The sequence below is a fragment of the Uloborus diversus genome, chromosome 7, assembly GCF_026930045.1.
Source record: "Uloborus diversus isolate 005 chromosome 7, Udiv.v.3.1, whole genome shotgun sequence".
Classification (NCBI taxonomy): Eukaryota; Metazoa; Arthropoda; class Arachnida; order Araneae; family Uloboridae; genus Uloborus; species Uloborus diversus.
The window spans coordinates 111,795,460-111,822,928 of NC_072737.1; the positions used below are offsets into that span (position 1 = coordinate 111,795,460).

At 34.9% G+C, this 27,469-nt stretch overlaps 1 protein-coding gene across 4 annotated transcripts in view; it reads right to left on the minus strand.

Annotated features, from left to right (window-relative positions):
* LOC129225530 (protein spitz-like) overlaps positions 1-27,469 on the minus strand; it is a 244,122-nt gene that overhangs the window by 37,993 nt on the left and 178,660 nt on the right. For all 4 annotated transcript variants that reach the window (XM_054859964.1, XM_054859962.1, XM_054859963.1 and 1 more), the window contains exon 2: positions 25,757-25,852. In XM_054859964.1, coding sequence (XP_054715939.1) covers positions 25,757-25,814 — 58 coding nt within the window. In that variant the 5' untranslated portion in view covers positions 25,815-25,852. The remainder of the gene's footprint in view (positions 1-25,756; positions 25,853-27,469) is intronic.

The window sequence follows — 27,469 nt, forward strand, 5'->3', positions numbered from 1 at the left end:
CTCAGAGAAGCAAAGTGATGATTGACGATCACTGTCTTCTATCCAGAAAACAAAAATAGGTGCGACATCTAGCCAACTATGGCAACCCATTCAAAGACTGTTTGCCCCAATAAAACTGGAACCGCCCCTTCATTTCACGCCGAAAACTGAAATGTCGCACAAAGTCCGAAGGAATGCGCCGGCATTTCCCTTTTTTTTACCGCACAAAGTGATGATGGACCCTCCACTCTGCTTGCAGAAGCCCGCGGGCAGTAGCAGCATGCCGAAAGAGACCCGATTATCCGTCCATCTGTCAAACTCCGTTCGGCAAAAGAGAAACTTATTCAGTTTGGCCGTGAAATGACGGGGAGGGAGGCTCGGTGGAAAAACACGGGTTGGGACCGCTTTATTACCCTCTTCTTCCCGACGGAACGAAAAGAATAGAGCTCACCTCCAAAAAGGACATTCTCAACCGAGTGATAATGCGGTGTAAACGAGGTGATGGATTTTTGGTTTGGGAAGGGAAACCTGGTGATTAATACCTGAGAGAGGAAAAGTCAGTTCAATAGGGGGTGATGAATGAGGTTAATATATACTTGGTTTATTATCTAGGGTTGATTTAGGATAGCAGTAAGAAAAGAAAGTACGACAAATGTTTTTTTTTACTTATTTCATTTTTTGAGTATTTATACTTGTATTACCCATCACTTTTGTTTTCGGTTGTCAATCAACACATTTTTTTTTTTTTAATTTTTGTCCAGTGTTCAGTATTTTTTTTCGCGTTGCTTAGTAACTTTTGATGTAAAAGGGGTGATGGATTTTTGGTTAGAGAAAGGAAACCTGGTGATTTATACTGGAGAAAAAGGGAAAATCGGTTCTTCAGTAGGGGTGATGAATAAGGTTAATATGTATTTGGTTTATTATCTAGGGTTGATTTGGGGTGGGGTTGCAGTAGGAAAAGAAAGTACGACATCTGTTTTTTTTTTTTTTTTTTTTTTTTGAAACTTAATTTATTTGTTGAGTATTTATATTACCGATCACTTTTCTTTTCGGTTGTCAATCAACGCAAATTTTAGATTTTTGTTGTCTGTTAAATAATTTTATGTTCAAAAAGTAAATGAATTGCATTTGTACTGTCAGACCACGGATTGTATGGAAAGGCAAACATCCGATTTACAGGCGGAAATAGAGGCATCTATTAGTTTTTAGGGATGTCAGCTCTTGCAGATGTATGAAAGCCTCTAAAGTAAGCTGAGTCGTATTCAAATGAGCGGAACAAGCGCTTCAGATTTTTACTTTTCTCCCTCAATCTGATAGACTCGTCTTAACTGGACGTTTGCCAATTCCATACAATCCGTAGTCAAACAGTAATCACCCCTTAATTACATTAAACATTGCAAATAAGCCGTGTTTTAAACATTTGGAGAGAGCCAAGGGCGCCCATATGCAAAATTTTAAGGAGGGAGGCTCAAAAATTTCCCTCATGGTTTAGCAGAACATTTTACCCATGGAAACAGATTTCAGTACAGATTAGACATATTAAAATTTGATATTTTTAATAACTTACTCATTAATGGCTGGAAAAGAGATTTTTTAACCATTTTTGCAAAGAAAAAAACACTAAAAGCAAGGAATTTCTCATTTCAAAGGGGGGGGGGGCTTGAGCCCCCCCTTTCCCCCCTATATGGGCGCCCTTGGAGAGAGCAATTAACATTATATTCAGCAACTATTCCAAGATTTATTAACATGATCCATTTTGCATATTTCCAGTTTGTTTTTATGTTATAACATTAGATAGCAAAAGTTTTTTTTTTTTTTTTTTTGATGCATTAATCGATTCTACGTTAAATAACAAAATAAATTTTTATGTCATTTATACGGATAATTCAGGTGGTTGTTGGCTGAAACCCTGAAACATCTGTATGCAATTTTCATTGCAGTTTTACTTTACGACAATGTTTAGTCCTTCATCTGAAAGCTAATTATTGAAAACACTAAATTACGAGGTTCATTTGTATCAGTCACAGATTTTATACTTTTAGTTCAAACAATTCTGTAAAAAACTTTTATTTGCCAACCTAGAAGAACTGATAAAGGTAATTATTATTACATTTGAAAAAAATTATAGGGATTCATGTTCTAACTATGTAATGGACGTGTTCAGTATAAATCGCGTAGTTTGCCGACGCAAATACTTGTGTTTTTCTCCATCCAACGTATGTTAACAAATTTCGTTTATCAGAAATTCGGAATTCACGTTTGAATGTTTTTAATTCTCTCCTCCCGCCTTTCAAATAATGTCTAGAAGATATTGTTTCGTAATGAAATAGTACGCATGTAAAACAAGCTATAAAAGAGATGAATGACGATTTTACGTGGGAGCTAATCAGCAGTCTAAAAACATTTGCTTGGTCTCCAGCAAAAGTAAAGTTTGCTTATAAGCCACCAGGTTGAGTCACATTTTTTCTTCCTAAGAGGCAGTACAAAGTATACATACTACTACTCTGACGTACCTGCAAAACAATGTCAACGCTGCTTGTCAACTACGAGCCAAACACGGATCCCTAATTAATTCGACAATGAACTTCGATCGACCCCAGTAAACAAAAACCACAAACATCACTCCCCTTCCGATTAACTTAAAGCCGTTAATCGATGAATATTCAACCGGTTAATTCAGAGCCGCAATCACGCAATCGGTGCGCACGACAGGGCTATTATGTCTGCAAATGACGTCATTAGTGTTCCTTAATAATTGTAATGAACGCCCCCGCCGTGCGTCGATGCGTCCTTTTTTTTTTTTGTGCGGCAGCAGTAGCGGCCCATCTGCGGAACAGCTGTACCGGTAACGACAGATGGAAAGGAAGCTTCTTGGAGACGGTGCGTATTCGGTAAGGCTTCCACCCCCTTTTCATCTCTTTTCTGATTTTTTTTTTTTTTTTTTTCGTTCCTTTTGCTCATTTTCTTTCAGAATTTAGAATTTTTCGGGAAGTATCGCGTGATGATTGCCCGACCAGCCATTCCGGCGGAAGAGAAAAGGGTGGTCATTAAGACACAGAAGGTTGCGGTTGTGATTACGTTCGAGAGTAAATTACTGCAAAATGAATTCAAAAACTAAAGAAGGTTACACTTTTTAGCAAGTTAGGGCAAACCTAACCCCCAGCTTCGCAATGCTGCGGTTAGGATCTGCGTAGCCCTCACAATGCTGTCAGATTAGGTTTATTCCAACTACAGGAGATTGTATTTTTTTGCTCATTTGTGACTAGTTTTTACCCATAAAATTCACCCGATCTAGAATTTTTTCTGTGTGAGACTAAATTTTAAAATTTCAATACCACTTTAAAATATGTACTCAACGCCGCAAAGTTAATTTTACTGGGTTTTATGGTGCAAAGTCTTTAATAAGCTATACGAATCAGTTAAGAGGAGCAGATAAAAGCGTACTTAAATGTTAATATTTGCACATGAGGCAAGCGTAATTTGACTGAACAGCATTTCCAAGTGCTTTTCAGCGAAAGTTCTTGCAGAACTGAACCAAAATAAGATGCTAAAATACAATTTTTAACTGTCATCATTTTTTATTTTTTTTAAAAAAAGAGCTAACCAACATGCAATAATCGAACCATTTATACTTGGTTTTAATCTTAATGGTTAGTAAGAGAAAAACATCAAGCACACATGGACACTAAAAAAGGGTCAGAATGTTGAATGCGACAGCTCACACATCATTTTTACGGTATTACTCCTATTTTTACCAACTTACGAAACATTCCGAGCTGTATAATTATTTCATAGGATGAAATAATGTAATTTAAGTCAGTCTGCTTGTTGCAAAATTAGGATTTCAATTAAATTATTCCATTCACTGTTTAAAGTTCATGCAGAAGGGTTTTGATTTAAAAAATAAGCTCTAACTAATTAATCACGAAAATACGTGCATATTTCGCTTCTGATGATATTTCTATACAACCTAGTTTATTTCAATGTTTTTGCTTGATTTAACAGAAAAGATTTACATCTGAAAAATATACTTTTCATAACAAAATGTTGTCTTCATTTTATTAACTTTTTAAAAATGAACGAAATAAATTCATTGTGTAAACAGTAAGCGTTCTTTTCCCTGGGCAGATGACTTAATTTTATTATTATTATTATTATTATTTTTTGCAGTTCATCAGTGTTCTAAACTGTGAAGAAATTGTTTTTATTTTGTGTTAGTAAAAATCTAGAGTGTTTTTTTTTTTTGGGGGGGGGAGGGGTCTCGGTTTTAAAACATGAAAATATACTTATAGTTAAAAATATATAAACCATATGCTTCTCAACGTACCAATTACAGCTAGTAGAAATTGCGTTCCGCGAACCCATTTCAACAGTAGCCTTCATCGGGAGCTGGCACCACATCAATCTCCAGAAAAGGTAAACTAATGCTGAAAGTTGGGGGCAAATCGGGGATATTTATAGAAGGATTGAATGGCGTAGCGAATTCACTGGAGAGTTGTTTACGCGATTTGAATCGAAGCATGGCCGCTCCATCTGCCAATTTGATTTAAAGGTGGTCAAGAGGGGTGCAGATGTCCAGCTATTGTGTTTACTCCTGCTGCGAACAAAAAGTGGGAAGGAAGCATTCCCAGCTTGAATCGACACTCAAGTAGGATTCAGTCAATTAAGGTTATCGGCGAGTAGGTGGAGGCATGAAATTCGGTAAATAAAGCCATCTGAATTTCTTTGCACCCCCCCCCCCCCCCAAAAAATGCAATTCACTCCCGTTTTCCCAAAGTATATGAATAAAAGTGATTTTTATCTAGAAATTTAGTTTCTCTATTGATTTGATTTTTACAGTTGTAGGATGACCATGGCAAACGATGGATTTCAAATTTATTTTACTTCCGATTTCGACTGTTAATCAATAGTCTCATTTTTGATACACTAGTGTGCTTTAAACATTAACTATCACAAAGAGAAGCCGGAAGAAGTCCTGGTCGACTGTAAAGACATAAATTTAGGAACTATGTGGGCGTTTCCTACTCATTTACTTCCTCTCGAAGTTTGTAACATTTAAGCTGGGACATCCAACATATCAATGAACGTAGTAAAATCCGAATGCACTGAAGATATAAATGGAATGTATTAGAAATCTACTATAAGTATTACACACGTTCTTCAAAGAGTATTGCTCTTGAAGACAGTGTAACCAACATTGAAAATATAAAATTTCAGGAATTTTAAAAGTAACAACATATGAGTAAGTAACGACACACCCTGAGGCAACAAATTAAAAAATCTCCTGATCAACCTGGTACTGTTCAGTCCAGAACCTAACGAAATCGAGTCAGAACCATAACCGATCAAGGTGTGAACTTCGCGCAATTTACATCACAATCAATCGAAGTTGACTACGTGACTTTAAAAGGGATGTTACAATTCGACACTCATCTTTCGGCTCCCCTTTGAAGTGCCACGGTGTTTCCCAGTCGGTGGCACGTGCCTTTGAAGATATCAGAATCGTGTCTGGGCGCACGATCTGCACATTCTGCCTCCCTCCATCAAGCCAATCAGATTTTCTTCCCCCGTTTCAACAAGAGGTGATGGATGTATTTCGTGCCCTGTGCAAATCTTTGCGTGGAGAAAGGCCGAATGTTATGTAACAACATTTCTGTGGATTTTTCGGCGAAACACCCCGTTTTTAGGTGCCCTCATTACTTCCAGCCTATCTGGCTACTGTCTACTCCAAACTGCTGATGTCTTCATCTCTACACTTTCTATTTTCTCCTAGATTATTTGATGCCGATTTATAGTATGTAACACTTTACTGTAATCAGAACGTGACTCAAGTTAACTTCTAAAGGGGAATATTTTCGGCCTCTCTCTTCATCTTCCCATCCATCCACTAGCCATTATCAACTACATCTCGGTTTCATGTTACTTCTTCTAAAAACAATTTCTTGTGATATGAACGAAATTCAAGTACTTTTCAATAAAGTTTCAAATAATCGTTATAAGAATGAAAATAACAGGTACTGTCTAGTTGTCCACTGTCGCCCTTCATTCCCAGCCATGTGGACCTCCCTACGGTAAAAACTTTACAGCTTAGATCAAGAAGGTGGAGCGTGGTTGGAGATAAGTAGGTACTGCTTTTGGATTACAATGTTTTCAGCTATTAATTTAAACTCTGTCCAAGACATGTACAGAAAAAAAATGGTAAGCGATCTCTTTCAAATGATCAAAATCAAGGTACATTTCAAAACGTCTAAAAATTTCAAAATAATAATAGTAATAATAATTTTTAGATGCTCTGAAATCTTTCGTTTCTTTATTTTTGATTCATAATCAAAATGTAACCATTAACTATAAGCTTAAATAGCGCCTTCTGAGGTCTACAATGGTTATCGCCTCTAATTAATTAGGACAGACATGAAAATTGCTTCGATGTCTATTTCTTCATTATTTCTCGTCTGATCAGCTGTTATTGGCATTAAAGTTACCGCATCCTGATTTTGTCATTTGAAGTAGTTTTACCAAGTAGAAAGCTCTAGTTAGTTGCTAAACAGTAATTTTATGACAAGATATCTAAATAAAGTTTTTGAAAAAAAAAAAAAGAAATTGAAATATAATGAAATATTTAGCAGTTGTTGAATAGAAGCTTGCTAGAACTTATCATGAAAAAAATTAAAGTACACGTTCAAAAAAAAAAAAAAAAAAATCATAATAAATAATTGCTACTTGAATTCAGTTTGAGGAAGAAAAATTCAGCACGGGATCCGAAAAGGATGCTTCTTAAATTTTTCCAAAATTATTATGGTCATAATTTGAATACAGTTTTACCTATGCAGAAACTAGATGCTTGAAGGAAGTAACTCCAATTAGTTTTATAGCTGTACTATAGCAGTTACAATTGAAAGCACTAAATGTGGTTGATTGGAGCTTTTGGTTTATTTTAAAAACTAGAGAACGGATTTCCAGATTTTCTTTATCAGTGAAGTCCACAGTATCTTCAGAGTAGGACGGCGTTTGCCAAAATGTAATGTGTCTTAAAAATTGACAGATATACCCAACAACTCAACCATTGCTTATCAAGACAGCCAGAAATATACATTCATGTTAATTATCGATTTAACTGATGTCTTTCATTATTAACTGTTTAGCTAAGAAACTAATTGCAATTTTGCTAATTGTACTTTTTTTTGATCTAGGAGTGTTAAACGAATACTTTGACTTCAACTGCAAAAAACTTACGTGATTATGTTTTCCCGTATCGATATTATAATAACCTCACCCAACACAGAATATCAACAAAAGTTCGTCTGGAAAAACCTGTATTGCATACTGGTAAATGCAATAAAATTTTAAAAGTAATAATTTTATACATACAGAATAAGATATCCGCTTGAGGTTTAAACCTCATGTCAATGGAAAGCGAATTACGGCGGCAAAGATTCCGATGCATAAAAGATTGGCGAGGAGCTAATTCCAGCAGACACAAGTTGAAGTCAGGTGTGATTGGGGGAATGGTGTTTCGTGACACGCGCCATGGGCAATAATAACATCGACATTGCGTGATACCAGTGCACCCCCTCCCCCCTTTTCTCCTGCGCTGCTTGCGCAACTTTCACGGCACGCACCGCTGTCGCGGTCTCGCACGCCAGCTTTGGTAAAACGTCGACAGAGGGCGCAAGTAACGGTGATTACTTCTGACCAATATACTGAACATTTAAAAAAGAGCAACGTGTCTCTATCACTTCTGGGTACATTTCTTTTTCATTCGAAGACCACTTAGGGGTTGTCCACAAATAATGTCACGATTTGAGATGGAGTGGGTTATGGAAAATCGTGACAGTTTGTGACACGGGGGGGGGGGGGGGCAAAAAGTGCAACATCGAGTGTTTTTGAAAATGAAAATATGTGCAGTGAAATTTCGATTTTATGTTTCTCAAGACAGTGGGTGGAAAAAGCGTAAAATACGGAAAAACGTAAAATGCGCAAAATGCATAGAAAGCAAAAATCAAATTAAAAATAAATAAATAAAGGTAATAAAGATGACTTTTTTAAAAAGGTATAACATCTATATATTACAAAAAGAACATTATGGTACACACCATTTTAGATCATTTTAACACATTTAGTTGCGAATCCGGGTGTTTAGGTTGAAAATACATAGCCCGTAACAGTGTATTGTTTTTTAGTCATTGAGTTCAAAGTCAAGCAGCATCTTCCCGGATTGAAATATTTTGCAAGTTTTGTTCCTGGTCTACCTAGGATACCTCGATAGACATTCCGAGAATTTTTTAATTTTTTTTTTTTTTCATGGAGTGAAAATACTTCCCTGCGGTTTTTGGAAGAGAGAGAGAGAAGCCCATTTATTTTAAGGATGTACTTTGCTGTGTTGATAAATTTTTACTCAGAATGCAAAGCGCGAAAATACGCTTGGCAAACTTTTGAAGCTTATTTCTGATTTTCAATGCATCAAATGCGCCCACGGAGGTGTTAAAAACGCCCTGGGGACAAACATACTAGATTCATTTAAATAAAAATAAATCATGGAAATATCAACTGCATGATCGAAAATGTTTTTAGATTAACTTCCAATGCAAAGGCATCATTTCACACCGTACAGTTCTCTGCATGCATTTACTACCAAAAAAAAAGAAAGAAAGAAAAGGAAAAAAAAAAAGAGAGAGAGGGAGAAAACCCTCCTAAAGCAATTTTCTGCTTTTATCATCAAATTGGAATAACTACATACTTGTTCAAGAAAAATCGTCCTTAAACAAAGCTCGAATTAGATTTGATTCCAGGTGTTTATGAACAGCACACTTGTTAACCATCTGCGCTGTGCAGGCTTTCCGGAGCACTATGTATCATCATACAGATGATCGTTTATTCTAATCCCCCCACCGTTCCTTTTTAACAGGCTCCCGCGCTTCCTACCTTCTGCATTCCCCAATATCAGAAACTCAAGTTTTGTAAAAAGATCTTCCTTTTAGCGTACGGAAGGGTGCATAATAAGCAGCTTGTTTATGGTGTAATATTTTGCATAAGAAGCTGGGATTCAGTCCACGGAGCTTCTGCCCTTTCATGTTAGACAACGCGCCGCAGCTGATTTTTATTGAGATAGTGGATTAAGTGATATATTTATGAATCGATGCGAGTAATGTGCTCGTAGTTTAGACTTTAGAGAAGAATTGTAAAAGAAAGTTTGCAATATTTAATATGCAACTAAACACCGTTTTCTATACTTCTTTTGTGAAATAACTTTGAGTCAAGAAATTTATGATAGTCATGAAAAGCAAACGCACAAGAAAGAAAAGTTTAAAAAAACTGGAAGAAACGACGTTAGGCGAAAGCATTGAATTAAGAAAGATTCGGTGAACAAAACTGATGACTTGAATCGAGAGAAAAGTCTCGAAAACCTGGATGACTTGCAAATTCGGAACTCCATAATCGAAACTGTATATTTGCTTAGGTTCAAATTTGAAATTTGAACTATGCTAAGAATTAAATTATTATTACTATACTCATTTTCGTTTTTGGAAGCGATTAAAACGCTTATCCAACCAAACTTACATCTCCACAGAGTAAGTGTAACAAAAGCATTTTAAATAAAGTAATATACATATGAGGCAGTGAGAAGCAAAGGGATATAAGTGTCAAAATTAAAAATTTGGCGATAACCGGTACAAGTGGTCAATGAACCTATCCTCTCTTTTGGGTTAAGAGATAGAACCTAGTAGTCCTGGGTAGGTGTTTCTACACAGCATGATTTAGAATAAAATTTCAATGAAAGCCTACCTAGGAACGGAACTTTAAACTCGAAAATGTTCACTTACATCCCTTTGCTTCTCACTCTCATATGGACACACACACATACTACATAAGTAACATCTTATTGTAGCGAATAACATTACAACGAAATTCCTGTTACAAAGAGCAAAATTTGCAGCCGTATAGATTCATTACTAGCAGGATTTCACTGTATCAAAAAAGAAAAAAAAAAAAAAAGGAGCACATCGAAGTAAACACTAGAGATTGAAACCCCCCCCCCCCCCATGAATATTTTTCAGTAAACAGTAGAGATTAAAACCTGCCCATGAATATTTTTCATAACATCTATATATATATAAAGGTGACGGTGTTTCTTTGTTTGTACCCGATGGCCAGAAGACCCCATAGCACCTACAGCACTGAAACTTGGCATAAAAATTCGAACGTATCCCGGGCCCGTGCACTTCGAAGCCGAAATTCTAAATTTCGAATTAGTTTTTTTTTCTAATTAACTAATTAAACTAAATTTCGGCTAATTAGGGGGTAAAAATCCACCCACCCCCAAACATTATATATCGTTTTAAAGGGTTTTCCTTCCCAAACACGATGATGTTTGTTCCATTTTTCAAAATCAATTAGAACAGGAGATATAAGCGATTCTAATTAAGTCAATTTTCAAGGCTTCTCTTTCGAGAAATTGCTATAACACTAGGTGCACTTTCCAGACAAACTTCCACTATAACACTAGGTCCATTTTCCAGACAATTTTTCAATTACTTTCTTTTTAAACATTTTGGAGGAAGTTGCCATTGTTGCTTATGAATATTTTACTGCTATTACTTTGTTTTAAATTCATTGTGCGTATGTTAATTGTTCTTTTTAATTAGAAAGCCGCTTGGCGAATTTGGCAATGAATTATGGAATTTTTTTACATTTGAAAGCTACTGCAAATGTAATTTTGATGTAATTTGTTTTTCTTTAATTCAACGGATTTTCTTTAAATTTTTAGCACAGACATCGCTGTGCGGGTACTGCTAGTAAAGTGTATAAAATACGATACAAGATCAACGAATTGATGAAACGATTTGAACGTTGAAACTGATAACTCCTGAAAAATTTTCAATTATACATACTGGTACTATATCAACTCCTACAGTTGAATGTTTCGTACAAATTGAAACAAAAATCTTATTTATACATGGACATTTTTTTTTCCTGATATTGGGCAAGCAAAAATACCATTTGGCTCGATTTGGAGAGAATTTCAATTTTGCTAAATACTATTAGATCTTACTCTAATTTACCGACAGGTTTCGATCACATTGTCATCGTGACCTAAATTTCAGTATTTCCTGGGACATCGCTAATAAAAAGGGCAGGTAGAAACCAGGAGGAAAGCTTCGACAAGATTACCGCAGATAAAATCAAGTATTGTTTCCAATCAACGCCTACAAATCCAAGACAATAAAGAGATGTCCGTGGAAGAAACTGACAATGATGAAATAAGGTTGGAAGAAGAATTCTTTATCAACAGAACTGTCCTCGGTTAACTGAACGAAAAAATTTAATGATTTTTCCTGCGAAGCTTTCGCAATTTTGATCAAAAATGTCAGTAGTGAGAGATGTTATTTATGTGTACAATACAAAACGACGACTCAGCGTTCCGTCGAACTTTTCTTCCGATGGCTTTGTTTTCGAGACGTAATTGCTTTTGTAAACTTGTTTTTTTTTTTTTTTCTTAAATGCTTGTAATTAGTTTTTGGAAAGGTTTTAAAATTTGATGGATTTTAGGAAATGTGAAACGTTAATGCGTAGAAAATGCAAGGTTGAATTAATTTATTTGTGTGTTTTGTGTTAAGTTCGTTCTTAGTTCAAAAATAAAAAATAGCGAAGAACTAGTAGTAAGTAAATCTGTGGAGTCAGAGAAAAAATGACCTACGCCGTTTTAGAGCCGGCATTTTAGAGCCTTCAACTCCGACTATTTTACCTCAAAATCAATCTGACTCCGACTCACTTACAAGCATTGGTAGAATCGGTGACTCTGAGGGACTCCGACTCTTGGAATTTTAAACATTCGACTCCAGTTCTGACTTCGCAGCTTTGCTCGTACCATTGCGCTTTTAATTTGATGCCTATGTTAAAACTTTAAAAATGTAACTTTGCATGAATCGATCAATATGAGTTTACAATTTTGTTGCTTTCTGATTTTTTTTATTTTTTTTCTTTATCATTTGCTTTACTTGAACTTGTTTTAATGATCAGGAAATTACTACATGAACAAGTATCCTTTCATTTTTTTTACATTCCGATAAAAATTGAAATAAATTTAGCGAGATTTTCAAATACTTTTAAAATTGCAGGATATGGCACGGAAAGAAATCGCACTGTGTACCAAACAGCGTTGGATTCGCTAACGTACACAGCTGGAGCAAAATTGGTTGTTTTAAAATAATCATTTTAAAACAACTGTATATACTATGCAGTTATTCATAAGTCCAAACTCATCATTTGAAATTTTGCTGTTGATATACATTATGTAGAACACTTGCAATTTAATACTACTTCAAAAACAGAATCAAACAACGTAGAATAATATAAAATTGAAAGAAAATTTGAAGCATTTTAGAGAAAATCTTTTTTATTAAATTTTAAATTATTGTAAAACCCAAACTCCCATTAGGTCTGGTTCAAAATTTTTAAATTATCTTTGAAATCACTAAAAAATCTGCAATTATTGATCAAGATTAAACTTTACTTGTATTGAAAACGACATGAATTACTAGTTTAATTTAGTCTACGCCTAACGATAGCAATTCAAATGTTCAATTTACTATTTTTAAATGAATATAATTCTTTTTTCTGATTATAGTGAGGGTTAATACAAGTTTTTTTTTTTTTTTTAAAGTGGAATTAAGATATAATTTCGTTCAGAAGAGTTGCTTATTCAAGTCTTACACTAATTTAACATTTTTCTTTTACCATAAACAAGGTTTTAATACCAATAAAATAAAGTAAAGTAAGACGTGAAAGAAATTTCGGTCATTGCAGAGCTAAGAGGTTTTATTGCTCTGTTGTATAACTTCCGAGTGCCCTTTTGTTTTAATAATTTCATACTAAGCGCAAATAATTGCATAAAAATATACACTATACAATCGAAGGATTTCCGTAGAAGGTAGAACTAATATAAGGAACGATAATACCTGACTTTTTTTCCTTCAAGCACCCTTAAAAGATAGATTCTAGAAATAATTTTTGAAGTAAATTTGTTATGCAAAATTTTGACAAAGTTGACTAATAAAATTTGACTAATGAAAACTTGATTGTTATTTTAATCTCAAAGACAACCATATTATATTATTTAGTTATATACTGCCCTGTTAAGCACAAAAGTCGTATTTGCACTTTTTATCAAATCTGATTATCACGAAGTAGTTTTTCATAACATATTTTATCTACATGCCATGTTTTGTGGTCATTTGTGAATGGGAAATATATATATATATATATATATAATCTGAAAAAATGGGATCTGAATCAAATACATGGAGACGTATAACTTTGAAGAGCAGTTTCTTATTTTGAGCTCATCTGCAGATACGATTTTTGTGCTTAACACAACAGTATAGCTCTCTTTTCCATTTGGAGCGTGTGTTAAGAAATTTAATAGGTAAACAGCAAGAAATTGGCATTTTGTTCTTTTAAAAAAGCCAGTTACTTTTTTTCAAATCATAAAACTTAATATAGATTTTTTTTTCATGATTTTTAATTTAATGTAAAAATGAAGATGCATTTCTCGAACAACACAGCTGTCACTGAAAAAAAAGCAATATTTTAACTTAAACCATGGCAATTGCTTGCAGCCAAGCAGCTGTACCCACAAAATGAGAGGAAAAAATATTTAATGTATTTGCTTATTGAAAAGCTATCAAAGCATTGTCTTCTTTTAGCACAGTTAGAGAACCAGTCTTGTCTGACTCAGAACACATCAAAACGCAAGCGAGGAAAAAAAAAGTTAAAAGAGAAAAATAGAGAAACTTTTTGTGAATAGTACCCGAGGAGCAAGAAGCAAAAAAAAAAAGTTTTAGAAAAAGATGGGGCATATTGCAGGTGGTCTTCCAGCACTGTCGCGCGTGCCCTCACGAAGCTTGCGCACGCACGACGTTTCAAGCGTCTTAATTTGCCGCCAAATGCAACGGGAGCAGCTGCGTTTCTGCACGTAACAGTAGGTCCCGTTATACACCAGATCCTTTTCCCCCTCAATATACGTAGTAGTCACATGGATGGATCAACAAACAGTACTATTCCCTCATTAACATGTGTAATTATAATTCAACATGGTTTTGAAAACCATGAATGGCGAAATAATATCATGATGCTGAAAATCATGTTCTACGTGATTACGTTATAATCCATAAACATGTATTAACATTATTTACCACGGTTTTGAAAAGCATGAAAAAAAAAAAAAACACCATAGCACCACTCTGAAAATCGTTGTTCAAGATAATTACGTTTTATTAAACACATGTCCACACAATATGCCATGCATGTTCAAACTGATCACGTTATGATCCATTAACATGTGTCATGTGTGCACACCATATAAATCTTTATGTCAAGGGTTTTGGAAAGCATAAGTGCTGATAATTTATCATGGTTTTGAAAATTATGTTCAAGATGAAAATGTTGTGATCCATAAATAAATATGTAAACAAAATATACCAGGGTTTTGAAAAGCATGAATGACGGCACTATATCGAAATTTTTAAAATCATATCCAAGATGCAGTTAAAATCCATAACATTTCGTGAATCACGCGTAGAAATTAAATGTCTCTAAATGTGTTTTTCTAAAATAGCAATTTTTTAACGTGGCTCTGTATTGAATTAGCTCATCGGGGAGAGAGAATGGTGTTGTTTGTGTATACGTTCCTTATACGAATTCAGTCTACGTCGGATCTTCTCCAAATTTGGCACAGAGGTACTTGGACGCTAAAGAAATCCATATTATCTTTCAAAATTTGAAACAGTTTCAAATTTAAACTGAAAAATCGTAAAATTGTCTTTTTAACATGAACAATTACATGCATCAACTTTTATACTACATTTAAGCTCTTGAAAAACTAAACCAGATAAATTAAATATAGTTAGCTTTACCTAGAAGGTGGTGATTGCAGAATTTTTTCCCCCCACCGCTAAATGAATTCATTCTTTTACATTTCTGTTAGAACCGTAGTTTTGATAAACCTGGGGAGATTCCGGGTATTAAACAAGTTTCAAACACAGCAATTAAAAATATTTGTCCTCATTTATTTTTAAGAATACATCCAAAGCACTATCCCATACACATAATCCTCACTCAGAGCCGAAGGCTACCGTACCATAAATGAATGATTGCTTCCCAAATACCCCAGAATGGGGTGAAAACATAAAAGCCGGGAACATCGTTTCGCAGGCTACGAGAGAATCAAATCTATTAATAATCCACAAGCTCCTAATAATTTATTCTGCTGGTCTTTGGCTATGTGCCGGGAATATGCAATGGGTGATAAGTACCTGCCACTAGAGACGAGGGGTAACTATCAGATTAGATCAAAGTACCGAAAATGGGCAAATAAAAAAGGGGCGGCTCACAGGTGAGACAGAACTCGTAGGTCTTCGTCGGGTATCGATTGGGAAGCCCTATACGGCCCCTCGAGCACGGATGCGGCACCCCGATTTCAAAGCATGTTGTCAACTGAAGCGTTGTAGTTTGTGCGATTGTGATGGACATAAAAGCGGATGTTGGTCCATGTTGTAATCACTGAGTTACTGAGTTACTGCCGGGTGTCGACTGCTGGAACCGGAGACGGCATCGCGAGGTGCAAAGGATAAGATCAAGGGCGGTAAGGTTCGGCAGAGTTAATTCGCAAAGAATGATAAATTTAAGTAAAAAAAAGTCACAGATCATGGATGTTAAGACGTTACAATTGCTCTGCAAGTGTCTACATCTTTTTGTCTACATGTTGAAATGAGAAAACAAAAACTAAAGCACACAAGGTACAGTAAAACCTGTCTACAACGATACTGTTGGGACCTAAAAAAAATATCGTAATAGACAGGTTATCGTTATAGACAATTTGATTATTCATGCTGGTATTTTGCTGGGGCCAAAAAAAAGTTATAGACAGGTTATCGTTATAGACAGTATCGTTATACACAGGTTTCACTGTTTGACAGAATCAGTTGATAAAGATTAGTCAACGATAATCATAATAATGAAAGAAGAAATAAGACTCATATGTCTGAAATAAATCCTATCACCATTACAAAATGTTTAGCATTTACACTTTGCAATGGAGAAGAAAGAAGGCCGCGTACTAAAGGTAAGGCTCGGTAGAACTAATTTATAAGGAATGACAAACAATTCACCGAAAGACGGAGAGGATACAAATCATGAACGCATGAAGTTACACTTTGTTATTCAACAAAAATGATGTCCATTTACACATTAAAACGGGAAAACAGTAGGTAGCATCACAGATGATAAAATTTGGTCGAAGGAATTCACGCAAACGGTCATTGATAATTATAACCAGGAAAACATTTAGAGGTATGAGTGGAAAAATATTCCAATTGCATTTCAAAGATTATGTTTGGCTAAACTTTTAAATAGCAGTGTGAAATGTAGAATCTTGAATGATAATTTTACAGTTACTGATAAAAGTTTTTATAGAATGGATGATGAGTTATAAAAAAGACCATACAACAGTCGTGCGAAGCACAAAAGTCGTATCTGCAGCTGAGCTCAAAATGAGAACTAAAGTTTTACGCCTCCATGTATTTGATTCAGACTCTTTTTCAGAACTTTTTAAAAATATTTCAAATTCACAAATAACCATGAAACGTTGTGTGTAGGTAAAATGTATTAAAAGAACGACCTCGTGACAGTAACTCTATTTTGATAGAAAGTGCACGACTTTTGTACTTAGCACGGCAGCATGCAAAGATTTGATAGATTTCTGTCAAGGTCCGATTCTGTCGAGCTTGAATTAAATTAAATCACAAGACTTTCAAATTAAAGATTCTTTATTTTTAACAAAATTTTATCGCAGCACTACTCATGGTTTCAACTGACCTTAACAAATTGGAAAAGAAAAGCACTTCATCCCAAGCGGTTATAATACAAAATCACAAGTAAGTTTTGTATTATAACCGTACAATTTTGTACGGTTATAATACAAAATCACAAGTGCTGAGCTAATTTGCTTAAATATTACCATAAAAGTCGCTCATGGGGAAGGAAAGGGACTTTTCTTATTTCGGCAATGAAAACATGCCGTTTATTTGTTATGAAAGATAAAACTTTCAATCACCAATGGCTGTTTTATTTATTTATTTATTTTTTATTTTAATCCTTCGTACACTTGAAAGACGAAAAATATTTGTTCTCTTCCTAGAGCTTTCAAGAGTCCAATTATTGCTAGGAAAAATATAAAAGAGATGCGTTAGAAAGAGAAATATCTAAGTTAAGTGTTATTCAACTTTTTTTTTTTCGCAAAAAAAAAAAAAAAATCTTTTGGGTACTCTTTTATATTTGTTTCATCATGGAAATAGGTATTTTCGAACATTTCTTCTCTAAAGTGAAAAATAAACTCAATAAACCGGCAGCGTGTGGCGCGAAAAAGAAAGCTGCGCGCGCAAACGGGAGTACTTGTGCGCGCGCTCTGCTAGAGCGTGATGCGAGCGGAAATAGGGATAGCTGTCCTCGATACGGCTTCCTTCGCGCGCAGGAAGTGACACCCCTTGGAGTATTGTGCCCTCCCCCCTGTCTTATATGTGTCACGCTAAGGTCAAGGTCTTTAAAGAGAAAGCCTACCATCTCTTTTTCTTTTTGTCTGGAACCTCTTAAGAAATATAGAAACAAAACAATCCGCATCATCAGAGACTGATTGTCACATGTGCTAGAGGGTTCTTGCCCCTTATTTAGGAGGGCGAATAACGTTGGAAATTATTAATGTTTCCTGAATATGTTTGTAGTAAAGTTCAACGTTTCTCTAAAAAAATTGTCAGCTCGGCAGTGAAAAAAATCTACACTAGCGCAAACTATTCGTCATCAAGATGGTGCTTAGTGGGGAGGGGGAGGCAAAGCTACAAATAGGGCTGTTGCTTGAGACACTTAAAATATCCCCCAAAAGATTTTATATAAAAAAAATTAAACATTCAAACAAAGAAAGAACAGTTGAATTCAGGAACAGGAGGAGGTGATTACGGACATTTTTTCTGGGCCTATCAGAAAACTGTAAGCATGAGATAATTAATAATTTCCGTGTTTGTAACGAGCCACAAAATCAAACAGTTTCCCTTTACCACGAAAAAGAATATCAAATGTGCGAAACGAAGTCAAGATGATTTCATTTGCTAAATAATCCTTGTGATTCGCTGCTTTCATGGTCGAAGAATTGATGGTATCCAGTTTTCGTTTTATATTTATTTTCATTATTTTTTTAAAGAATTTATCAATTATTATGGTCTTCACTGTTTTTGTACATATAACAGCTCTAAAAAACGTCAAAAAAAAAAAAAAAAATCTTTGCCTTAAGATAACCCTATTGATAGTTATAACAAAATAAGGTAAGATTTTTTCCCACCAGATTTATTTTGACATGAGCAGGTGACAAGCAATGGTTTAGGTAAAAAAGACATAGTTCTATTTTGTGCCTTTTATAGCTCTATGAAACTAGTTTGGATGAATTTAAGTAAGTTTATTGTAATTTGTATGTAGTTGTGCAACGTTCATCCATCAGATTGAAACAGGTTTTGCTCTTTCAAATCGGGCTACTTTCTATTAGAAGCTTTTGCCGACCCAGTGTGATCCTTTAGTGTTTGCCACCATTAAAACGCGGATGTCAGTGGCATGGGGAATTTTTGCACGTAGTTTCCTATCAGATGAAGGAACAAGACTCTCTTTGATACGAAACTGCACCAGTGATTTCAATTTTGCGATTTATATTCAAATTCAAACGACTATCAAAGAGATCTTTTACATACCGCATGAATATGCAGCTTTGTCGATTTTCTAAATCTCGAAAATCCACCGATTGGTCCCTTGGACGGCGAGTCACAATCTAGGATAAAAGGCGTATGAGGTCAACGCTTTACCACCGTGCCACCCAGCCTACTCTGGTTGAAGCATCTTTGAACTTAATTTGCAATCGAACGTTTGCTACAGCTATATCAACACTATGAATCGTTCAAAACGAAAATTATCATTTGAAGTTTACAGGATTCTATGCTGTCAAGTTATTGTATACATAACTCATTACCAGAGAAAAATACAAAACCATATCATAAAAAACGTTCTATAAGAACTGCCGGTATAAGAAATGTTCTATAAGAATAAGAATTGTAGAAGTTGCTGTTATTATTTTTAAGAATTAAGAAATAAAAAACACTTCGCAATGAGCCATTCTAAAAATGCCGATAAGAGTTAGAACTAAATGGTCAAGTGTCAAGAATTGAATTGTATAATACTTGTACAACCGTTATAACAAGTTTTGCAAATTAACCTCTGATGAATGGGAAACCGACGTTTAACTTTTCCTAGTGCCTCCTAATAACGTTTTCCTGACTTGGTGAGAAAAACAAATTGCGCAAATCTCAAGGTTTACTGAATCACGCTGTTTTCCCCATCAAAAAATTACCTCTGTTATTAATTTCGAAATTTTCTCCTTTAGTTGGGTTTCGAAACTGCCGGTGTTTGTTTTAAGTTGTGATTATTAAAGATCTGTTTACTAAAAACTTTATTTTACGTTCGTTTGACCGAAACGGGATAAAATTCCTTTACATGCATTTTAAAACCTTATCTTTCGGATAAACAGATAACTGGAAAATATCAGAAGTAGTATATTAAAAAAACATTACTTTCCTCGTGAAAATTTAAAGTATTTATTTAACCTTAAGGACATTCAAAGATGTCTCTCCGTCAGTTGGGGCCACTGCATTCGAAAGATTCTGTATAAACGTAAAAATTGTGTGATCACCTTCGTTTGAAGGATGGTTAGGTATTCGTTAGAAAAACTATAAAAATATTGACATTCGTGCGTTTAAAACGGTCAGCCATCATCCATCGTTTTGCCCAATTGCATTTTTGAACATTTTTTACTTCTTATTAATTTATTTGTTATAATCCTATGTTTTGGGGAACAATAAAAAAAATTTGTCTGAGATCACAGCAAATGTAACAAGTACGTGGAGGAAGAAAAACTGTTAAAAACTCTTTTAAACTGATAACTTGAATTAAAGAAAGTTTCAAAAGCCTGTGCTATTTGAAAAAGTTAAAAAATCCAAAATACAGAAAAATTATGTTTGCTTAAGTTCATCGTTGAAATTAATTTGTTAACTTGATTAACAGATCACTTCCTTTTCAATACCTAACACTAAGCAGAAGACCTATAACACTTCATACTGTATATCCACTGTGAAGTATTCTTTTTTTAATGAAATTCAATTTACTATCGCATTTGATGGATTTCGAGTGAACTCTGTTTGACATCAAGCATTGTGGACACTGAATGCATACTACTTCTTTCTCAATACATAACATCAAAAAGTTAACAGTTCTTTATAATTACTATAATTCAAACTTGTTTTGACAGACAATTACCAAGCTCGTTCCACCAACCACGACAGAACAAGTATAATAAAATCTTTTTTTTTTATTAAAAAAGAGTAAAAGAAAACTTTGTTTCATACAAACTGATAAAACGTAAATGTTCGCTCCTCATTTAAGATATTCAGTACAACTTGCGAAAGTGACGTTGGGCACATTAATTGCGATTTTAGTTTCGCATCAAGGAAAGTCCAGAACAAAAGGGGGTGTGGCCAAGCAGCACGTACTGTTTCTCCATTCCAGATAGCATCTATCAATAGGATCCGAAGTGGGAAGTTGTTCTCCAACGGAACACAATATAGTTTCCCTGGATTTTTTAAAATGGGTTTCCCGTCTGTCATGCTTCGACGAATTAGAAGGGCAAACGAAAGCAGAAGTAATACCAATGATGAACTCGGATAGCATTTCGAGAACATCCAGCAAATTCTGTTTGACATCGCGCATGGTGGGCACTAAATTCAAACTACTTCTTTCTCAATACATAACATAAAACAGAAGATTTATAGCACTTGATATTGTGTATTATTAACTGTGAAATACTTTTTTTTTTCAATGAAATTTCATTTACTATCGAATTTGACGGACATTGAGCGAATTCTGTTTGACATCACGTATGGTGGACGCTGAATGCTTACTACTTCTTTCTCAATACATAAGATCAAAAAGAATACCTCCCGTGTTTAGTGTATTATAGAAGATGAAATGTTCTTTCTCCAATATATGATGTCAATCAAAATGTAAATTTTGTTTTCTTTCGCACTTGATGGACAGTGAGCGAATTCTGTTACACATCATTCATGGTGGACACTGAATGCAAACTTCTTCTTTCTCAACCTCAAACAGACGACCTAAAGTGTTTATCATAGTGTATTATTGACGGTAAAATATTCTTTCGCCACTACACGATATCTAATAAAATTGCATTTTCCTAACAATTGCATCCGAACAACATCGAGTGAATTCTGCTTGACATCATGCTTGGTGGCTGCGGCATTGAATGCAAACTGTTTGCTTCTTCAATACATAACATCAAACACAGAATACCTATAGTTAGAATTATAGCTACGTTCCTTTATTTTCAAAACGAGAAACTACTCCTTGACATTTTTTTCGAATTGGGAAATTTTTTTCGACGAAGTGAAACCTACGAAAACAGCAAAGGCCGTCAGGGTCTGCGAGAGTCAAGGCGGAACAATTGTCAGTTTGGTCTCAGGGCTTCCTCCCCCATAACAGTGTTAAAACTTATTCTACTCCGATTCCGAACCAGGCCCGTAGTTTCCGACATGGATGACATGGCCTTTCATTGGGCTTGAAGACCGTAAATAGTGATCAATTCCATAAAAAGTTTCTAAGGATGAAATAAATGGAAGACAGTAGGAGAAGAAGAGACGTGTTTGATTTTCGGTAGCATTTAAAATGTTTCACATTTAATTTATAAAAAATAGCAAAAAACTCAAATGCAATATTTTAAACATTTTAACTGCCTCCCCCCCCCAATTGCCCATAGAGATAAATTTGTATTGAAAACACAGAGAGTGACAATATACATATTACGTTAAAGATCCTTCATAATATATATATATATATATAAAGTATAAAAAAGAGAGAGACGTCGTCAAGTCTCAATTGAGACTTGAGGGGCGACGCGAGGGGACGTCTCGAGTAACAAAAGACGTCGTGTGCGTGCCAGATGTCACCAAAAACACGCGTGGCTGTCGCGCGCGCGCGACCATCTGGCCGCACGCGAATGCCGAGGGGAAGATCGTCATCTTAACCCCCGATGAAGGGTTCCTTTCGAGAAGTTCTTCGTCACTTACCTCCCCTCTTACCTCGATCTTCCTCTCTCTCTCTCTCCCTTGTTTAGGGGATGCGCTAGATCAATCCCCCATCAAGATGCGGAGGACTCTACCGCAAGTTCGCTTACGCATTGTCGATTGCGTTACTCAAACTACTGCAAAATTTCATTACAGCGAATGCCAATGCAAGGAAATATCTGTTTCAACGAAACAGTGCTCAGTCTCGTTTTAGTTGCAATCGCATTGCTTAAATTCCATTATAACGAAATTCCCATTAAAACGACAACTTTTTTTCTGCCCATAAAGTTCATCCCCTCTTGAAATCTCTTGAAGTTAGAGTTGATTTCAAGGGTTCTGGGACTTGATCTTGATTTGCAAAGCTCATTCAAGGTAGGAAGAACATCATACGGAATCATTTCTGAGAGTTAATAATTTAAATCGCTGTGGAATTGTAAATGTCTGATTTTTTCAAAACAGGTGTTACAAACAATTAGGGACATTTTTGGATCCTGCTTGGTGCAGCCTTACTTAAGCTTAGCAATTGGTAATATTACCCCCATCTAAAATTCAATTTTCGGTCTGACAGCCGAACTGCCGGCGCCGATCAAAACCTTCTTCAACCAATCAGAAGGCTTTAATCTGCGGTTCAAGTAGCTGGCCCAGAATTGAACAATGTGGTGAATACCCCTGTTAGCGGTGTCTTTACAAACAGTTAAGTTTCGAGATAATATTACTTTCAGTTTAATTTAAAGAGAAGTCTGGTGATATAAAAACGTGTCATCTTTCGCGCTGCCTTCTTTGTTGTCTACTTTTTACCCCTACATTCAGTCAACAAACCACAGGAGAGAAAAATATAATCTGTCTTTTTTCGCCCCCATTTCTATAAACTGAGAAATGCAGAAGAAAGGTCATTGATTTTAATCCAAAAGACTAGACGTGGGAAAGAGGCGATCGCGGAAGAGAATTTCCAAGGGATCGCGCATCCGTTCCGCAGTCTTGGTTTTCGTGTTCGATCGCTCTCATTAGCCTTCCATTAGACGCCCGTTTAGCTCGTTCAATCGATTCCACGTGAAAGGCGGTTATGATATAGAACTCGCCATGAACTTGATTGCCTTATTCTGGGAATTTTCAGAGAGTGTATTACTTTTGCATTAGAATCGAAACTTATCAAGAAGATCATGAGAGAAGAAAGGCAATAAGCTCCCTCTCCCTCCCCCGAAAGCGAGATCGTTTCGATCTGTTTGATTAAATGTCCTTTTGGAAATGATGCTTTCCTTCAATAAGTCTCAGAACAATTCTAACGAGTTTGTACCCCTTAGTAAGCATTCCCCTCAGAAATGACTCCGGTTCTCAGTAAGGTTTTCTCACGTTTCAGTCTTAATTGTTTAGTTCAATTTGGTTTGAAGTTGCATCGAAATTGGCACTACTTTTGCACAGGACTCATCCAGAATTCAATAAGTAAAAGACTAGACACAAGTACATCGTCTGATTAAAAAAAAAAAAAAAAAAAAATACACACACAGAATAAACACAAACACTGTATTCTTCCATGCTTTAAAGAATACAAAATTCCAAAGAATAAATATCATTAGCCACATTGAAATTAATCACGTAGTGATAGCTATTTATCAATCGCAAAAGGCAATACAGAATGAGAAACGGCAAGGCACGGTAAAGGGAAATCAATGAGCACTCTTGATTGCTCAATGATTTTTTAAATAATAAAATAAAAATACTTTTTAAAAAGGTTGCTTATCAACTATTATAATGCTCGGCATTAATTATTTTGCTGCAAAGTAGACTTTGACGCTAAGTATGAATTGGAAACAAGAAGAGACTAAAACCTCTAGCCACTAAAAACGGATTCTAGGCTTCAGCGATCAGGCCGGTCATTCCTCTTCATAAAAAAAAGCGAACCTTTTTTTTTCTTCCCCTTCTATAGCACCAGGAAAAGTTCCATCGGAACAATGCCGATCGTTTTTTCTTTTTGCTCTTACCGACAGCCGAACACTACTACGCTTTTCCGCATCTTCAATTTAACAGTCACATTTACTTGTCCATTAGCGAACCACACACATCCTAATGAAATGCACTTAGAGGTCGTCTGAATGAACATAAAAATTCATTTGCTAGTGCCGAACTTAAGTGCGTTATGGCGCATAGTCGCATAAGCAATTTGGGTAAAAATTGCGTTTATTTTTATTTTTTAAACGGTTCAAAAATTGATTACTACTTTAGAATTTTAGGAAAATCGAACTTTTTAAAAATTGAAAACAGTGCTCTCATCAGAGCAGAGAATAAAGAAAGCATAGAGCTTTAGGATTAGGCGCCCTTGAAGATGGCTACCCGCACAGGGCACTAGAAGACCCACACGAAAAATGTTGAGCAATTAACTGCTGAGGGATCACTTTTAAGACACCCAGGACATGAAATTAGGAAGTTTTAATGCTGAAAACTTTTACCAGGCTCGTGTTAGATTTAGGTTTTTATGCTTTACTTGTTTTAAAACACAACGACTTATAATAATACTTGGGGAGTGGGGGCATTTCAGTACGTTCATCTGCAGTTTTCATCTGCCCCCCTTTAAAACTACAGTGGGTGGTCAAATTATTAGGGACACTTATCTAATTCTCGTATTTCCAAGTTTAGACTCACTTTTTGAAGAAATATATCACGAACCAAAGTTCTTTTATATTCTGCATTGCTTCTGGCATCATTATAATTGCTTTTTTTTTTAGTGGCAACACTACCAGTCTGTGTCATTTTACAAATATGTGAGCTAATAATTTGGCCACCCACTTGACATTGAAAAAAAAAAAAATCTTTACAAATTTTTTTTAGTGAAGTGAACTGGACTGAATCTTGCTTCACTCAGCTCAATTGACTTCATTCTGCGTGCAAACCCTTTCATAGATTTTCCAAGTGAATGGAGATAACTGTTTTTGCAAGCAAGTGAACTCAATTTCTGACTGACGTGAAATGAATTGGGCTGAGTGAAGCAAAATTAATTCTTCCTATTTCGAGAACTAAAAATTGAGACGCAAAATGAAAGAAAGAGTTGTTCGTCTTAGTCGCATCACTTGCGGATGCATGAAAAGCAAAATTTAAAAAAAAAGAAAAATGCTGAAAAATAAAACAAAATAAAATAATTTTAAAAAATCGTCAGTGGTTGCGATAGCTGAAAATGCACTGAAACAAATCATTATAAGCTTCAAAACATTTTCCACATAAATCGAAGCATATTTATTCTTAACATCTCCGTATAAATAAAGACGAAGACTCAGTTTAAATTTCATGCTTGCCATCATTTTTAATTTTACACTGAATATATACATTGTCACAGAGCCTTTTGAAGTTCACAGTAACCTTGTGTTCCAAATATGTTTAAGACTAATCGACGCACATAAAATGATTAAGATGAAATTCTTGACCCTAATCGATTGCTACCTAACTGTTGTTAACAGAAAAACGTGGTCCATTCTTCTAGGAAGCAATAGATTCGTTATTCTGATTTTCGGTAAAGCGAGTCAACTTTATTGCGAGTAAGTGGTAGAAAGTATATACAAAGTACTCACCTGCTATCCTAAAAACTGTTGAAATGTACAGGAGGATGAATAATAACTGAGGAACCATTGTAGAGGAGTTAATGCCGTTCCAAGGCCGGCCAGGTCCTGTTGTAGAAGGGGAATGAGACGTTAAATGCAATTATTGAAACGATATTTCAAATTAATTGGTTGTCAAATAACAATTTACATAATAGCTACATAAACTTTTGTTATTCAGCAATTTACACTCCTTTTCAAAGATTTTTTAAATAAAAAATTTGATTAACAGAGCTAAGATGTTGAAGACCTAAAAATCTTTAAAGTGCCCGTTGAAAGTGCAAAAACATTCTACCAACAAAAATGACCTTCAAATGGGCCCCTATGACATGCGTGTACTATTGGACGTCGGACTTCACACCAAATTATGTTACAGTTGGAAAAGGGCAGCAGCGCACCCCAAATTGCCAACCTAGCTGGCACAAGACAACAGCAACAAAAATGACCTCAAAATAATGAAAAATGTCCTACAAATTTATGAAAAAAAAAAGTTTTACGTAGCTTTTTTTAAATTTATTTCCGCGACGCTTTAATTTTCGCAAGCCCGTCGTCATCTCAAAAACTCAAGCATCGCGAAACATTTTCTGCCATTTTTTCATGTAAAATTCGCGAAATTTTCAGCTGACGAAGTTATCGATTTCTTCATTATCGCAAAAATTTCAGGTCGCAAAAATAACCCTTTTTACAGAACATGTATTTTGATTCATGAGTTTTCTTTCATACAGTCTCGTCAAAAACGTATAAAGGTGTTTCATTGTGTTTGCTTTTACTCGTTTATATAGTTATAGAATAAGTTTATTGCTGACTGAAATGTATTTAATCTATTGAAACCATAAAAATAATTATGTTTACTTATTTTTTCATCTAAAAAAAATCAAACTTTGCAAAAATGTCAGAACTTAAGAAAAAAAATTCCTCAAGGTTATGAAGAAACCTTAAAGAATAAATAACACAATAAAAAGAAGCAAACGGTTTTTATAGAAAGAAACTTGAGTGATCATTTTGAAAAAATGGCCTTATTACGTGCTTAATTAATGTTTGTACAATACATTTAATAACACTGTCAAACATAATTGTTTACTTATTTTTTAATTTTAAACGAAAGAACAAGCTTTGAAATAATGATAAAACCCATGAAAAAAAAATTCTTCAAAAGAGTGGAGAAAATTTTAGAATAAATAATACAGTAAAAAGAAACCAAAACGACTTTTAAGGAAAAGAAACGTGAATGAACATTTTGAAAGAATGACCTTATCACGTGCTTAATTAATATTTGTACAATACATTTAATAACACACTCAAGTATAATCATGTGTAATTATTTTTTGATTTCTTTTACAAAAGATCAAGCTTTGTAAAAATGTTTCAACTCATTTTTTTTTTTTCAAAATAGCGGAGAAAACTTTTAGAATAAATAATACAATAACACACACACACATAATTATGTTTACTTATTTTTTTTTTTTTAATTTTCAACAAAAGATCAAGTTCTGTAAAAATGTAACAATCAAGGAAAAAAAATTTCTCAAAATAACGGACAAAACTTATAAAATGAATAACACAATAAAAATAACCAAACGGTTTTTATAGAAAAAAAACGTGACTGACCATTTTGAAACAATGGCCTTATCACGTGCTTAATTAATATTTGTACAATACATTTAATAACACAATCATTTTGAAAGG